At 38.9% G+C, this 17,315-nt stretch overlaps 1 protein-coding gene across 3 annotated transcripts in view; it reads right to left on the reverse strand.

Moving 5' to 3' along the window:
* Window positions 1-660: 660 nt before the first annotated feature.
* The window catches only part of JPH1 (junctophilin 1), a 96,755-nt gene continuing 80,100 nt past the window's right edge, over window positions 661-17,315 (reverse strand). The window contains exons 4-6 of one of the 3 annotated variants that reach the window (XM_006139811.3): window positions 10,877-11,526; window positions 3,091-3,186; window positions 661-1,301 (exon numbers count right to left, since the gene is read on the reverse strand). In XM_006139811.3, the coding sequence (XP_006139873.1) occupies window positions 3,106-3,186; window positions 10,877-11,526 (731 nt within the window). In that variant the 3' untranslated portion in view covers window positions 661-1,301; window positions 3,091-3,105. Of the gene's footprint in view, window positions 1,302-2,002; window positions 2,919-3,090; window positions 3,187-10,876; window positions 11,527-17,315 lie in introns of those variants that run through there. The other 2 variants (XM_006139813.3, XM_006139812.3) reach the window with 2 other exon arrangements.

Genomic DNA, 17,315 nt, shown 5'->3' on the forward strand with positions numbered 1-17,315 from the left:
CAGGAAATGAAAAACATCATGGCTGCTCCCCCGGTGCAGGCCTTAAGCTGTTTTGGAGAGGTCCTTTTATAGCCTGCATGGCCGCTTGCCCACAGGTTGAGCCAGCCCGGCCCGGCACCTAGGATGGCTTCAAAGGGAGCCCAGGCGCTGGAAGTCTGGGTGGCGGCACGTCTGTTCAACTGCACATTATGTTTTAACTCCCAGGAGTGTACCTAAGCAGTGGGGATCATAGCAACATATTAATTTATGTGAGTCACAGTGGTCCAAAAACTTTCATTAATTGAAAAGCACCCAGGCGGGCGGGAGATTTACTGCAACTTTGAGTTTTCCTTAAACACAGAGCAGTCTTAAAACCCCCGGATAAGGCACTAATCCAATTAATGAAGGCGTTAAACAGAGCAATGAATATTATTTTACGAAGTTGTTTGCAAGGTCCAGGATGAAAGAAATGTCGGAAGAAACAGGGGAGCAGTTGTTAACTACCTTTTGTCATGTTGCTGCTTGAAGAATTTTTTTTTTTCATTTTAGCAAATCAATTTTTTTTAACATCACTACCATTATAAAATTTCCCATAACTCAAGACAGTCATTTACTCACACAGAAAAACACATTTCCAACTTTATTAATAACCAACTTTTTTTTTTATTAGAGCAGATACAGTTGTGAAAACTGTACATTATACATTTTGGTTTCAAGGATTATAAATAAAGGAACTCACAGGTCGAGAGTTCTTTTTTTCACAGCAAGAAACTTTAAATAAACAAAGTCATGTTTTATAAGTACATTGGCAGACTTTATGTGCTGTCCAAAATGTAGAGTACAGTATAACAACCCATTAGAAAGAGCCTTCATGTAAAATACAGCTGTGCACATTTTAGAAAAATACCAACGATTTGAGCTTTGTTTTAAAAAAGCTTATAAATCATACATATATTTATAAATGGAACCACCATGCTCACTTTATAAACATATCCTTTAGTTATCTGTTACCCATTGTTTCCAAAGCATTACACATTTTAAATAAACACTAAGAAGATTAAATATTTTATTTACTTTTTTTTTTAAAAAGTCAGCTTTCCCAGCATAAAGAACTATGGGGTTAGGAAGGAGATGTGGAAGTACTGAGATTGACACAGGAACTTTAAACGCTTGTTCTCGGGTAAAAACGTACTTCCTAAATTTCAAAGTCAAAGCAAAATGTAAAAAATAAATATACAAGTTGTAATTTTTCATTTGCTCTCTTTCTGCCTTCTTCTTTATTCCATATTGGTCACACCCCGGATTCTCAACATATTGTACTTCTGCAAAAAACACCACTGGGTTACTGCCCTGAAGGTGACAAGCATTCAGTTCACACCTGTGCTAACATGGGAATTATGTGAACCGTCTCTTCTGCACTGATAAAGGTAGCTAATAAAGTAAAAAGGATCTGATTAAACCATGCAAATTGTGAAAAGATTTAGGAATAGCTCCTCTCTGCAATGTAACATTTTCAAGAGCTTTAACAGATATCCTCCCTCTCCTGATTCCTTTTCAAATAATTTTATAGAGACCATGTGGAGTCTCTAAGTAAGCATGCTTCTGAGTAATCAAAGATAAATTATAAAACAGCAAAAAATCAGAATAATTCAGAACAAAGGACTGCAAAAGACAAATAGTTAAAATAAAAATGTCTACACTTTTAATATTTGAAATGAGATTACAAAAGGACTTTGAAAAACATGAAAGGCAGAAAACTGAGAAGCAGTGATTTAACACAGCTTTATGCTCTACCTGAATGTATTCAACAAAAATTAAAGTTGGAAAAAAAAAAAAAGAGAAGAGCAGTTATTAATAGCATCTTGCTTAACTTTCATGGGAATTAACATAGCCACTGACAAGATTTTATTTGGTTGTAAAGTACGTCAGCAATGAAACTGAATCCTTTGAACACTGATTACTGCAATCCATGCAACATTTTGACTATACTTCTTAAAATTCTGTTGTCTTCCAGCTTTTAAAATTTAGCCTCTCCTAAGTGCATAAATAACTTATCTCAGTGATGTTAAAAATAGTTTAAATGATTTCTTAGGAGGGTTTAATGCCTTCGTCTTGCTAGATTTTAAAGATAAATAGCCTTTTACAGGTTTAGGAAGAATAAGTGACATAAAAAGGATGTATTGCTATCAAAATAAACACGTTTCCACTAGCACTTTGCTGTTTTTCTTCCTTTAGATGCAACACGTGTGTTTCGTCCAGCCAGGACCACAGGTGGTAGATGACGATTCATCATATTTAAATAAACAGCAAAAATGAACAGAGTCGTGCACAAGCAAACGAAACGTTCTCTCCCAGAACATTCCAGGAGATGTTAAAGCAGCAGGTCATGGCATAAGACTGGTGAGTGATGCTGCTACCTATTTCTTCTAATGAGATAGGAGTGAATGTTGGAACCACGTCCACAGCAACACAATCCTCCGACCGCATTCCTCGGCCAGTCGTTTCCCCAGCTCCCTACTAAAAACGTCAGATGGTAAAATAGTAAGGCAGCTGTTGACTTCCATAAAAAAAAAAAAAAATGCAGCTCCATACATTTCCAGTTTAGTCACACTCCGCTAGGACAGATGGAGTAGCCAATGCCAAGAACTTCGCCGGATGGGGCTGCTTCAGCAGATTTTAAAAAAGAATGATTATTAAGTTTTGCTCTCCAGCACGGCTGTGTACTTCAGCTCCCAGAAGACCCCAAAGCCACAAAGCACTCCCAGGGGAACCGAACAGGTTCTCTGGCTGCATTTTCCAAGTTTCATCTCTCTCGCGATCCCATCCTAATTCCAAGCCTCCTTCCCTGTGTCTGAGTCTGCCTGGGGTGTGCCATTTAAAGGGCTGACGGCACCACTGCAGAGAACTGTGGGCTAACACCACTAGTTGTCATGGCTTCACTGAAGGGTCAAAACAGTTATAGCATTAAGTAACTATGTTGAATCACATTCAGGCACAGCCAAAATTAAAAGTGAAGGACAATATGTCATTGTTTAAAAAAATGGTAACTTTGACTATGAGAAAAGAATGTAATTTAGTGTGATTTTATATTGAAATTAAGGCTATCCTTACCTTTCCTTATTCCAATCAAGTTAGAAAGTGAACAAAAAGAATGGCCAGCCCGATATTCAACAGCATGACGAGAACAATCATGACTGAATTAGGGCCCTGGAAATGAAACAGAATAAAACAAGCATAACTTTCAATATTAATATCAATGTTATTACCAATACACATGACCAGGACCAATTACCAAAGATATAAGAAAACTAACATGGTCGTAGTGAAGCAGGCATAAATGATGACACGGCAGTAGTTCCAAAAAGTATAAACTGAAAATAGCAACAGTTTGTTTAGCTGGACCCATATCTAAACTTTGAATCCAGTCTTGAATTAGTTCAAAAATGGTTTACACAATCATCGACTACATTCACCTGAAAACAATGGACACAGTCTGGGTTGAGATGGGCCACTGTAACCTGGGCTGGGAAGTAATGGAATTAGAATGCACTGGTTGTTAGGATGAAATACAGGTAAGGAAACACTGTTTTCTAGCTAAATGCAATCAGGGCATGAGAGTGAAACAGAACAGTGCAGAACCATGACACCTTCAAGGAAAAATTTAGGAAAAATCAAAACGAAGTTCTCTAACTTACTTTTTCCTTGTCCTCCTTCTGAAGACTGCCCTGTCTCTTATAGAATAAGGGCAAGTGGAAAGTGAATATCTCCAGAAGTTCTTTTACAAGTTTAATTGTTTATTTCTCTAATCACAACCACAACATTTCAGAAGTCAAATCATATTTAATAAACCACAGATTCCTATTTTGATAACTATCACTACAATGAAATACCAGATAGCCCAAGGTCCCCAAACTTTACTTGTTTAAACAAACAAAGCTTGCAAGATGATCTTTACAGATCTGGTCCATGGAGAAGGCCACCTCTGTTACAAAGCCATGTTCTTGGTATCTGCTGTTAAAATACTGGTCAATTCTTACATGCCTCTAGGCAAGTAAGGTAGGTAATTTCATTTCTTATTTTATAGGTGAGGAAACAGTTGTACTCTACTAGATATCAAAGAAGTCTAAGTTGGAACAATATTATAGAGGAGTTTAATGTACTGATGTTTTGTTTTTTGGGGGGCAGGAATAAGTAAGGAAGGAAGACTGGAAATGCCTTTGGTCAAGTGCTTACCACTGGAGTCCTGGTCTTAGGTCACCCATCACTTATGCCCATTACTTATGAGGTCTCCTGCATAAGGTCACAACTCCTTGGTAGAGCATGCCCTGTTCTTTCTCTACAATAATACTTTCACACTTTATTACTATTCTCTGTTTAAATGCTGTCTTCCCCATTAGATTCTGAATTCCACAGTGGCAGAGACCTTGTCTCGTTCACCACTAGGCAGTGTAATGACACGTGTGGTTGCCCAATGCATTCAGGCAACCAATATTTAATGAGAACTTTCTATTTTCCAGCACATTCTCAGGCACTGTGAATTGACTACTAGAAAAAAATGAGGGGGCTGGCAGGTGGAGTGGTGGTTAAGGATGCCGAACTCCCACATGGCTGACAGTAGTTTGAATCCTGGACCTGCCGGCTTGCTTCCTCACTTTCCCCCCTCTCTCTGTCTCTCTCGCTCTGACTCTTTCAGGTCAAATTAAAATAAGTAAATAAAAAAATAAAGTTAAATGAAATAATTCTTTAAAAGAAATGAAGTCACTGCACTAAATAAAGAACAATCAGGATAATTCATAAAATGGAGAGGTAGAAAAGTAAAAATAGGTGTCCTTGAGAAAGGGACTATTAGAAGGAAGACCCCAGTCCCTAAATCCCAAGTAAACAGAAGAAAAAATGGTTACAGGTTTTTATGGTAACAAACAGTGGTCTGATAAGCATTTCTAAGTAGATTATCTTTTGTTTGTTCTTCACATGTGATTATTAGTTCCATTTTACAGAGTTTGGGAGAGTGCTTGGGTAAGTGCTTGCCTAAGGTTATTTGGCTTGTTTGAACAAATCAGAATTTAAGAAATTCAGTCTTCTTTCACTTCAGAGGACCATGTTCTTTTGTCTAGATTAAACTAGATTAAAGCCACAGACCTGTTTAAAAACTATTTATCAAATTATTAAAAATGGTATTTTCAGCAATATCCTATCATTTGCATAGTATCAGAAAAATATCAAATCTTGAAAATGACCAACAATACTCTCTAGAACAGTTGTGTTATAAATTAATATATGTAGTCCTCAATTATGGTTAGCTTAGAACGCAGAAATAAAGTTAGATACTCCAAAAATCTCACAAAATAAAGAAGATGAACTTTCAGTGTCACAGGGCAGCCCAGAGAAAGGAAATGTTACTACTACATATTTTAATTACATTTTGCTCATGAGTGTGTTAAGAATTTAAAGTCTTCTGGGCCAGTAGATTTAATTCTCAAAGTTATTTTCTGAAATAATCTAGTGATTGGAAAGGTGAGGAAGAGAATACTGGATTAAAACAAACACAATATATAGTGCAGTAACTTACATTGGCCTCCGGGAAAGTGGAGTACAGAGAAAGTGCTTTTAGGATGGCCAAATTCAAAAGCTTAAGGTGTTCTGAATCTTTAATTCTCATTTTATATATACTTATAGATTCTTTAAATCTATATAACTCTTGATTGGTTAGCATTTTGGGTATATACATTTTCTTGTGTTGAATTTAGATGATCTTTCTTCAATTTTTGGCCTACATCTTATTGTACTGCTCATCAATAATAAATTAGTGCTTGATGTAAAAAATAATATATGGTTATGTGCCAAATTATGGTGCTTCAGTCAACGCTGGGCCACACGGGTCAGTGGTCCTATAAATAATATAGATGGCTATGCCATCTGGGTTTGTGTAAGTAAGCTATGATGTTCACACAATGATGAAATCACCTAATAACACATGACTCAGAACACATCCTTGTCATTAAGTGATGTGTGGGGACTTCAAAAAGTTTGTAGAAAAGTGGAATTAAAATACAAGTTTACTTTTGTACAAAATATCCATGCAGTTTTTTTGATAATGTGCATTTCTCGTAATCTTTTTGAAGACCCCTTGTATATGTGTATATTGAACACACAGATATTTATCCTGCATATATTCTGATACAGACACACACATATATTTATCCTGCTAGTGCAACACCATTTATAAAACTATGTTTTATTTCTTTAAGGTTTTTGTCATGGGTATGTATGCTGGCTGGAGAGAGACAGAGAGAGACGGTGAGAAATCAACCCTTGGAGGGATGGCCATGCTGCAATCCCTTCTCCTCCATTCTCCTCTTGGAAGTTTGGATGTGCATACACACATGACCAGCATGATTTTCAAGCTTCCAGATCTGGGACTTGAACCATGGTCAGCTGTGTAGGAATTCAGCACCTTAGCCCCATGCCACCTGCTGGCCCTTATTAAGCTATTTTTAAAGATGACTCAGTGAAGATGAGAGTAAACTAGTCATAAAAGGTTCAAACAGCAAGTAGGTGAAAAATAAATTCTGGAATACTATGTTTAATAGGCAGGTATCAAGCTGTGACCTCTGTGACTGTCAAATACCTAGACGGGGATAGGACTGAAAGCTTTAAGGTGAAGTCCCATAAATGTGACTGTGGTGGCCAGTTGTAGCTTAAATTAGCTAAAGGAAAAAAAAAAAGTCTTGCTTTTCAGTATTGACTGGGGCAGGTGTTAACAAAAAATGCTCTAGCAGGGTAAAGTATAAGTCTTGGTTAGAAACTTTTGGGTGATTAGAAAATAAAATATAGGAAGTCAAAATATATAAAGAAATTCTAACTTAATTTTTTCTTCAAGAGATTGTCATTCTTTTTAAATTGTAATTTTCTGCTAGGAGAGATAGCCTGATTTATGTTAAATCTAAACTAAAACTTCTCTAACTAAAAAGTGAAAACTTAATTTAGTATTAAAAATAAAGTTATATGGGGCTGGCAGGTAGCATGGTGGTTGGGGAGCTGGACTCCCACATGGCTGACTACAATTTGAGTCCCAGACCTGGCGCCTTGCTTTCTCATTCTCTCTCTTTCTCTGTTTCTCTCTGGTCACACTAAAAATAATTAATACATTAAAAGTAAATAATTATTTAGAAAATAAAGTCGTATGTATCTGCTTTTTTTTAAATAGAGGTTTAAACCTGCTTTGACTGGGATGGTTTCAGCTTTATACCAAATCAAAAGAACGATCAGGTAATCTCAAAACAAACTTGGGAGCTGATTACAGTAATGGCTAAGAAAAAGTGCAGCCAATCTCCAGAATGGGTTGAGATTCCTATTTGCAGGATTCTCACTTGTCTAGTTGATGATAAGGCTCTAAAGATACCTCTTCTGGCTCCTAGCAAAGTTACCATGTAAGAAAACCTTACAAAGGCCATTGGTATCACACAGAACGCACGACCTGAGACCCGAGTCCACATGTAGACACTGCCCATTGAGGCCACAAATTTGTTGGTGAAGGTTGAGAGTGAACTCTGCCCATGCCTGCCTTTCTCCTACCTTTCACTAAAAAGTGACTGGCTTTAAAGTGTTAGTCTGTGTTCCAGAAGATTTTCTGTATTTCTGGGAGACCAATGTCCAGGGTAATCTTGAGGATGGACAAATCTATTGGAATATTTCTGAACTATTTATCCTTTGACGAGTACAGTGCTGAAGATAATGGTCAGTGTTTTTTGAACACGTACTCAGTATTTGGTACTGTGCTATGAACTTTGAGTATTAACTCATTTAATCTTCACATCAACCCTATGAGATAGGTACAGATGAGAAAAACCAAGGCACTGAGCAGAGAGGAAAATTGCCCAGAATCACACAGCTGGGATTTGAACTCAGAAAGTGTGGGACCCTGGTCTGAATTGCCTGAATTGCTACTGGCTTGAATTGCCTCAGTTGTATAAGTTGGTTGATTCAAATTACAGATTTGTTTTGGTCATCCACCTTACAAACAGTGATTTTTGACTCAATCTGGATCTTTCAGCTGCCCACAGAGAACATTAACTGATTCCTTCTGGCTTTCCTCATTCATGTCTGCTTTAGCATAAATGTCTCATGAATTTTTAGATTGTGATGTATGATACTTTAACTTTTACAGTGTTTTTCTATCTGAAAATTGAGTGTAGAACATTCAATTGTTTGATAGGTCATTCTTGACTACCCAATCATGACTGTGTCACTTCCCAACTCTGGGAGGAATATAGTTGCCAGGATTATGCATGGCAACTTCCTGTTACTGGTTAGAATCTTCAAGTGAAGGTGTGAGGTCAATCTCAACTTCCTGTTCCAGTCACATTTCACCAGGCTGAGGTGGCCTGAAGCTCAGGGAGGCTGGAGCTGTTGGTGTTTCCTCTCTTTCCTGGGGTGAGGAGTGGAAACCTATAATCTGACTTACCCAGAGGGAGGATGCTTGGAAACTTAGGTTTCATAGGTGTCTTTTTGGGCTAGCTGGTGGGGTGGTCAATTGCGCTGTTCTAGTCTTGGACCCAGCGGCTTGAAAACACAATGGGTGCGTGTACTTGTGTACCCACACTCTCAAAAGGATAAAGCACTGCGGTGTGATCATCCCTCATGAAAAATGCCTTCTCTCTCCCTCCCCCTGGCAAGCACATGCACCCTCTAGTAAATTAAAAACAAACAAACAAACAGATGCATTTTTCAAAAAGGAGACTGTGAATTTAGCAACTACACCTTCAGTACTGTTTTACAGACACTCTAACAGGTAAGAGCTAGGTAACTCCTCCCTTTATTCTCTCAGTCTAGTAAGTAGGCCACTGAGGCATTTGCGTCTCTTTGTGCAGTTCTGAAGTCAACTGAAGCCCACTACTGGGTGCCCAAGGGTGTCAGCATATGGCCTTGCACACAGTGAATTCCACTTTGTACACCAGGCAAACTAGCACTGATAGAGTGAGGCCTTGATAACCTGTGGATGGATACAGATGCTGAAAGTCAAACGAGAAGTGAATTACTACACTGAGCAAATTCAGTAATGATAATATTATAGTTATAATATCAGGATACTGACATATTAATGTTAAAACACTTTTGAAATGAATGTCCTCGGAACAGTCAGCATCTCAAAGTTAGTCTGTTTTAAAAACCATTTATCTCCACAGAGGTTGACTCTTAGAGAGTTAATCTAGTTAATCTGATTAATTTATATTTAGCTAATTAGAAAACGAGAATGTGGAAAAAGTAGTGCTTTATAGATAATAGCAAAATAAATGAACATAAGAAATTTCAAGCATATTGAAGTTATAATTAAAATTGAGGCCATTATATTAATCTACATTACAATACAAACAGGTCTCCAAAATTACTAGTAAATATTGGGTCAGCTGTGGCGTCTTCCCTAAGTTAACTTCAATATCCTTCACCTCTATTCCAAGGGCATCTGACCTGGTCAATAGTTAGTTGGGTAATTTTTTTTTATTAGTAATTATTAATACTTATTAAATTGTACAGAATTTGAGAAATACTAATTTCACGTATCAGACAACAAATAAATCTCATTCGAAGAAGGACGTAGCTATTAATCAATAACACAGAGTTTTCTGGCTAAATAAAATTCAGGTTGAGTATCCCTTATGTGAAATACTTGTGACCAGAAGCATTTTTGATTATAGATATTGTTGGATTTTGGAATATCTGCATATACATAATGAGATATCTTGGGGATGGAACCCAAGACTAAACACAAAATTCATGTGTTTCATATATACTGCAGACACAGTAAAGGTCATTTCATACATTACTTTTTCACAGCTAAGTATTTCAGCTTCTGGACTGGGACCCATCACATGAGGTCAGCTGTCCACTTGTAGCATCACTGAAAGATGTTGGGTTTTTGGATTAGGGATGCTCAACTTGTACAGATCTAAAATGCTTAAAACTAATTGACAATTATAACTAGTATCTATGAGAAAATTGAAATGGTAAGAGCTCTTACATTGATAGACATTAGAAGAACAAAGCAATTTCTTTTCTTCTCTTTTAATTGCCAGAGTGTGTGGGCACTCAGAGACAGAGGAGAGGGAGAAAGCAGCCCCTAATGGGCTGTCATCACACCACAATCCCTTCTCCTCCATTTCTCCTTTCCATCAGAACTGTAGGCACACATGCAGATACATGTACCTAGCATGTTTTTCAAACTGCCAGGCTGGGATATGAACCACAGTCAGCCATGTGGGGTCTGGCTCCCCTAACACTAGGCTATGGGGCCAGCCCCAAAGTAATTTTCTTAAACTGTTGAAAACTTTCAGTTCTTACCTGGGAAAGAAAAATATTCTAGCTTCAAAGCCTGGCTAAATTAAGTAAAAATCCAAGGTAAATATATATGAGAAATTCAGAAGGTCTAGAGGAGATTTATTTTAAGGAAAAAGGCTGACTATTGTGAGGATCAAAGGAAGGCTATGATATTAACTTGGTGGAGTCCTCTTCCTAGCTAGGGCTTTGACATGGAGGTGATGGAGGCAGTGGCCCTTGGCCAGAGCTATGATCCCTTTCTAGTCACCAGAGAGCAGGAAGTTACTGTGACGCTCACCAAGCAGTGCTAACAAAGGCTTGCAGAGCTGTGATGCCCCTCTAAGCTGATCAGGTCTTACCTACCTGAATTATGTCAAAGTGGGTGGCTGAATGAATGTAGGGGAACTTCTGCCCAGAGAGCTCTTTGCTGTCTCAGGCCACAAACATGTTGAGTTTTAGTTTCAACAACTCTATTCTGCTAGGACCTTTGTTAGCCTGGCTGTTATCCAGACACATACCCCACACTGCTCCCTGAAGAACCTAAAAGGAGAAAAGAACAGGAAGCACTTTCTGCAAGACTTACTGAATTGGCTTCTCTTTCCAAAGAGGGGCACGAATCGTTGCTTGCTGGATTCTTTGGTATAGCAAGTTCAGACTTCTTAGCTTTTGGCTCAGCTTTGCTTTCTTTGGCAACTGGTTTTATCACAGATTTAGGGGGACTCCACTTGTTAGGCGATGGCTTGTGAACCAGTGCTGAGGAAGACTGGCTCGGTCTGTCATCGTCCTCCACGTCTTCCGGAGGGTGCTGGGGGGCGTTCAGTTTCACGTAGTAGCCATGGTACTGAGAATGCAGCTCTCCGTTACCAGGGTTGGGGACGTGGTGGCGGCCAGAGTACTTGGACTGGGGCACAACCGCTCCTGTCTCCTTCGTGGGGGCCTTTGACATCAAGGGCTTACTGACTATGGCTGTCACTTGCTCATCAGCCAAGCTCCTTCTGTTTTGATTGAGTCTCGCCCCTGAGCTGGGGTTTTGCTTCTTCACAGGTTTTGGGGAGGGAGGCTGGGGAGAGTGGCTCTGTTTGGGACTTGCCTCAGGAGACCTTGGGGGTGTCGTGCCTTTACGGTAAAAATGAGGAGATTCTTTTGGTGTAGGTGGCTTTTCTGGTACCTTTTCCTCTGGATTTTCTTTAGCATCTACACCTTCCTGAAATCTTTGTTTGATGTAATCAGGGCCTACAAATAAAAAGAAAAAAAACAAAGGTAGGTGATAAAAATAAGGTTTGAAGCCTGTGTGTTATGGCTCTGTATATATATGTTTGTTATATCATATTAACCTTCTCTTTTTTTTTCTTTTACATATATTTACAAGGCTTTGACTAAGCATGAACATTTCTTTCTCCAGGGAATGAGGCTATTTCTAAAAAGGGGTTTTCAAGATAATATATACCATTATGTACATTATTTTGATAGCCAGCTAAGTTAAGCAGTTCTAGCTCCCCTAATAATTGCACTGTTCCTGCCTACTTACAATATAATACAACAGAGGAGAAATTCCTGCCAGTCGAGCACTGGTCACAACACCATAATTAATCAGTTTGTTCACATTATACAATGTAATTGAAATACAGAAAGTATGCACTTGTATAAAGAAACAAGCTGACTCCTGTCTGTGTTTGGAAATCTAATGAAGTATCTACACTGTAAGAAAAAAGACAACCTACACAAACATACATACACACACACATATATATACACCCCTAAATCTATATGACATATATACACACACACATATATACACATATATGTGTACGTATATATTTAAATATATGAATATGTAAATAAGATATATATGTGTGTGTGTGTGTGTGTGTGTATATATATATATATATATATATATATATATATATATTTGTTATAGGGTGCATGCACTCTCCAGAGAGACAGAAAGTGAGAAATCACCCCCCAAAGGGAATGGTCACGCAGCAGTCCCTTCTTCTCCATTCCCCTCTTGGGATTTTTGGAAAGCACGCACACATCCCCAGTGTCGGTCTTAAGTCACTGGGTCCAGTTCTTGAACTGCAATTGACTACATGGGAGTCCAGCGACATAACCGTTATGATCCATCTTTGAAAGATCACTAAGACTTTCTAGTCAGGAACAACTTCTGTAGTTTTGCTTGTACTATGGAAAATCACAACCGTGTGGTCCATTCACAGTAGTGAAAACCAGGGATCTGCATCAGGAGGTCAGTGGTGCAGAAAGGGGGCGTTCCTCAGGCAGTGCCTCCTTGTAAGTAGTTCAGCTCTCAGGCCCTCCCTAGAATCAAATCATGTGCTTACTTTGAACATTTTTTAGAAGTTCAATTATTTCTTCTAGGGGCAAGAAAGACAGAAGTGTCCCCAGTGGGGTCTCCACACCATGATCCACCCCCTGCCACTGCCAGCCTGGGATCATGGGCACATGTGTGCCCAGTGTACTCTGGATACATATCTGAAACTTTCTCATGCAGGTTGGCTTGCAGAATGTCACCTTTTATTGCTGTGCCACTGCCTGGTCCCCAAGTCCTATGTATACTTTGGCTATTTTTCAACCCATCATTCACTCTTTATCTCTTGAGGTGAAGTCAAGGTAGGTCACACTCTGGACAGCTGGACTCATTCTTTGAAAATGGGCAGGAGCTGACAACACTATACCACAAGTACACAGGGAAAAACCATCCCTGCCTACTGGCTTACAGAGTTGACCAGCTTGTCCACAGCCCTGTATGCTGTTTGTCCATCTGTCCATCCGTTCTTTCTCCTTCCTTCTTTCCTTCTTTCCATCTTTCCATCTTTCCTTCCTTCCTTCCTTCCTTCCTTCCTTCCTTCCTTCTTTCCTTCCTTCTTTTCTTCCTTCCTTCTTTCCAGAGAGGGTTTTGCTATAGGGTGTGTATGCTCACCAGAGAGACAGAGAGAAACAGAGAGATAAAAAGCAAGAAATCACCCCCTGGGGGGATGATCACGCCGCAATCCCTTCTCCTCTATTCTCCTCTTGGGATTTGGAGCACGCATACACATGCACCCTGTGTGAGTTTTAAGCTGCTGGGTTTGGGACTCAAACCACTGTCAACTATGTGAGAGTCCAGCAATGTAACTATTATGCCATCTGCTGATCCCAGTTGCTGTGCATTTTCCATTCTGAATCACACTTCCACCCCTTACTCTCAACACACTAAAAATTTTCAGAGGGGTTAAAGAACAGTTTCCTTTAATTATTAAAAACACATGCTGCACAACTCTACTTTTAATTTCTTTTCCTGTGGTGATATAGGTAATAATTTATTATAATGAAACAGCCATTTATTATATAAGGTATTTCCCCAAAATGTAAATAAGTAGGTGTTATTAGCCTCAGCTTACTGATGTGGTAACAGCTGTAGCAGCCGAAAAAAAAAAAAAATCACACAGCTCCTATGTATCCTTTCAATAAAATAGAACGCAAAATAATGTAGTAATTTAAAGACAGGAATGAGAGTTCCTGAGGACCCACACTACAGATTGTATTCAGGGTCCCAAAACGTAACAGTATTATCACTATTTTCATTCTCCAGAAGCTCTATCTACCCTTCGGGATTCAAGTTTCCCAAATATGTCAAGATCACATGTCAGCAATGAGATTCCTTTTGTAAACTCTGGTCCAAGGCCTCCCGGTTTAAATTGGTGATTTTCTTTTAAATGCTTCATCAAAAATGGCAGTATGAATTCTTGGTCCAGTGAAAGGCATCTCCACTGAATGAAGAAAAGGGGCAACTGCCATCATTTAAAAGGTGACATCTTTCTATGTTTGAGTTCTTTCTGGGTGTTGTGACTGGACATAGCCCCACAGAAGGAAGCCGTATCGTGAACACAAAACAGGAATGCTTCTCCATCAGCTCACTAGCCCTGTTTTTAAACCTACAAAGGCATTTATACTGGTCTGCCATGAAGAAGTCCCTCATGATTCTGTTGCAGGTTTAAGACTCTCCCCTTGAGGCTAACAGGTGGTGTGGTGGTTGTGGCACTGGATTTTCATGGCCAGCCAAGGTTTGAGTACCAGACCTGGCAGCATGAAAATCACACCAGGAGGAGAATGGAGAAGGGAATATGGTATGGCCATCCTCCTTAGGGTGATTTCTCACTTTTCCTCTTGCTGTCTTTCTCTGTCTCTCTCTGGGGAGGGCACATGCCCTATGGCCAAAACCTTAAAAAAAAAAAAAAAAAAGATTATTCCCCCTTATATGCAGGGGACTAGCCTCAAGACCCTCAGCAGATGCCTGAAACCACAGATAGTACCCAACCATGTATGTACTATGTTATACCCTATACATACATGCTTATGATAAAGTTTAACTTATAAATTAAGCATAGAAAGAGATTGCTAGTAAGAATGAATAACAGGACAACTGTAATAATACAGTGTAATAAAAGTTATGCAAATGTGGTCTCTCTTAAAATATCTTACTGTACTGTACTCACCTATTTTCAGACCATGGGTGACTGTGGGTAACTCGAATTGGAAAACAAAACCTCAGAAAAGGGTGGACTACTGTATTTTTTACAAAACCCTCCCTCTTCTGTAATAAAGTATATTCTTTGATAGAGCCTGAAGCAGTATGTTGCTTATATATAGTTTCCCTTATTCCTCCTTCCAAAATTTCATCAGAGTTGGTTTTATTTTTGCTTCACTGTTATTTAGTTTTATAGCATTACTGAAATACCCATCTAGGAATGGTAGTGAATGTACTGTGCAAAGATAATTAACATTCTTGGAGCCAATGAAGTTTAAATTTAAGCTACATAATGCTGAACCAATTACATAAATTACAAAGTACTTTTAAAGTCTTCAATTTAAAGGATAAGTGCAAAAGTTATTGCAAAAAAAAAAAAGCCTAACTTAAATACACATACAGAAAAGAGTGGAAAATACTAATAGATTCTGACAAACATAGTTAGTTATAGATTCTTTTTTATTTTTTAAAGAGAGAAATTTTTGTATGTGCACTCACTGGGGAAACAGAGACAGAAAGAGAGAAATAACCCCCTTCCCTGCCCCAAAGGGTATGGCCATGCTGCAATCTCTTCTCCTCCATTCTCCTCTTGGGAATTTGAGCACACACATGAAGTTCCTGGCATTGTTTTAAGCTGCCGGGTCTGGGACTCAAACCACAGTCGACTATGTGGGAGTCCAGTGATGTAACCAATAAGCCATCTGCTGGACCTAGTTATAAATTCTTTTTTCTTTTTTGGAGAGGTTTTTGCTGTAGGGCATGTGCACTTGCCAGACAGACAGAGAGACACAGAGAGACAGAAAGCGAGAAATTACCCCCTAGGGAGGGTGGCCACTCCGCAATCCCTTCTCCTCCTTTCTTCTCTAAGGACCTTGGGCTCAGGACCTTGGGCATGTACACACACGCGCCTGGCATGAGTTTAAGCCACAGGTCTGGGACTCAAACCGTGGTAGACTACATGGGAGTCCAGCAACACAGCCATTACACTAAGTTCTGGTTCCCCAGTTATAGATTCTTAAAGTTGGAAGGAAAAGGTACAGAGTCAGTGAATTATGAGAAATAAAGCTGCCAGGAAATTCACACATTTCATTTTGAAGATGTGAGACTGTTGATAGTACAGGTTACAAATTTAGGATTTATCCCAGTGACCTTCAGTCCCACCCTTCTGCATTTACTGCAGACAGCATATTAAGAGCAGAAAAGATCTGCTTTGACAGATCACAATGAAAGTGACACCTGCCAGTGAAGGATAAGATTCATGAAATGCTAACAGCTACAAGAAGTCATTTATTCTGGGAAATTCAGGCAACTCAGTAACAGTGGGTCCAAGAAAAATTAGTGACTTTTTAAAGATAGCACTTAAAGGGATATGCTGAGTTACCTGAAAAAAGAAGACCTATAATATTTGTATACAAAATACATTTTTGAATGCTTTTTATAAATAGCAAAGAGAACTCTCTCTACTTAATTTGTACAGATGATCCTTGACTTATGATGGGGTTATGTCCCCAAAAAATCCATAGCAAGTTGGACTGAGAAGCCTATGAGAATATTACAGGTCAAAAATACATTTAATCCCTTGATAAACCCATTGTTAAACCCACTGTTAAGTTGAACTGTCATAAGGCAGAGGCTATCTGTACTAACATTGATAAAGTTGAGAATAATTTGGCCATTAGAGAAACATGTGCTATTCAATTTGTAAAGCTACATTTTGGATTCCAATGAATATATTCCTTAGTATGCTTATTGACTCTCAAAATACCAGCCTAAATCATGTCTTCAGTCTTTAGAAATCTGGTGTGGCACCTTTTAGAACACAGTTTTGTTCTCCTGAACGTCCTGGGAAAGGCATGTCTCATATTTATTCTCACTCTTCTTGGATGAGTTCTCAGGTATGCTTACTCAGGTGGATTTACAGGGGATTCTGATAATGCTCAAAATCTGTTAAGCTTGAAGAATTTACTAGAATGGTGGAAGTACATTTTAGCACCAACTCTTAGATTAAAAAAAAAAAATGCCTGGCTTTAGTATGCATTTGACAATGGATGGGAAAGAGACGAAGTGCACATCCAAAGGTCCTTACACTTACTGTTTGTCAGAAGTGTTTGGGGTGCTATTTCCAGAGGGTTTTTTTTTTTTTTTTTTAATTTAGTAAGTATAAATTGAGGTCTAGAGATCTGCATGCTTAGTAAATGCTCCAAGTGACTTTAATATGCCCAGTTTCAGGCACTTGAAAGTATAAAAATATATGCTGACCCAGGGCTTGTGGAGGCACAGTGGTTAAACATGATGCTTAGCCAACCTCCCTGGGTATGCCAGGCATGTGCATGCCCATGATCCAGAGCTGGCTGAGGCTGGGTGGGCTGTGCTGTTCAGATCTGTTCGGGGTGCAGTCTTTTTGTCTCTCTCTCTCTCTCATGTTCATGGATGAAATAAAATAAATAAACTTTAAAAAATATACATTGATTGGGGCCAGCAGGTGGCATGGTGGTTA

This window comes from Tupaia chinensis, unplaced genomic scaffold (assembly GCF_000334495.1).
Source record: "Tupaia chinensis unplaced genomic scaffold, TupChi_1.0 Scaffold000002_1, whole genome shotgun sequence".
In the NCBI taxonomy this organism is placed as follows: domain Eukaryota; kingdom Metazoa; phylum Chordata; class Mammalia; order Scandentia; family Tupaiidae; genus Tupaia; species Tupaia belangeri.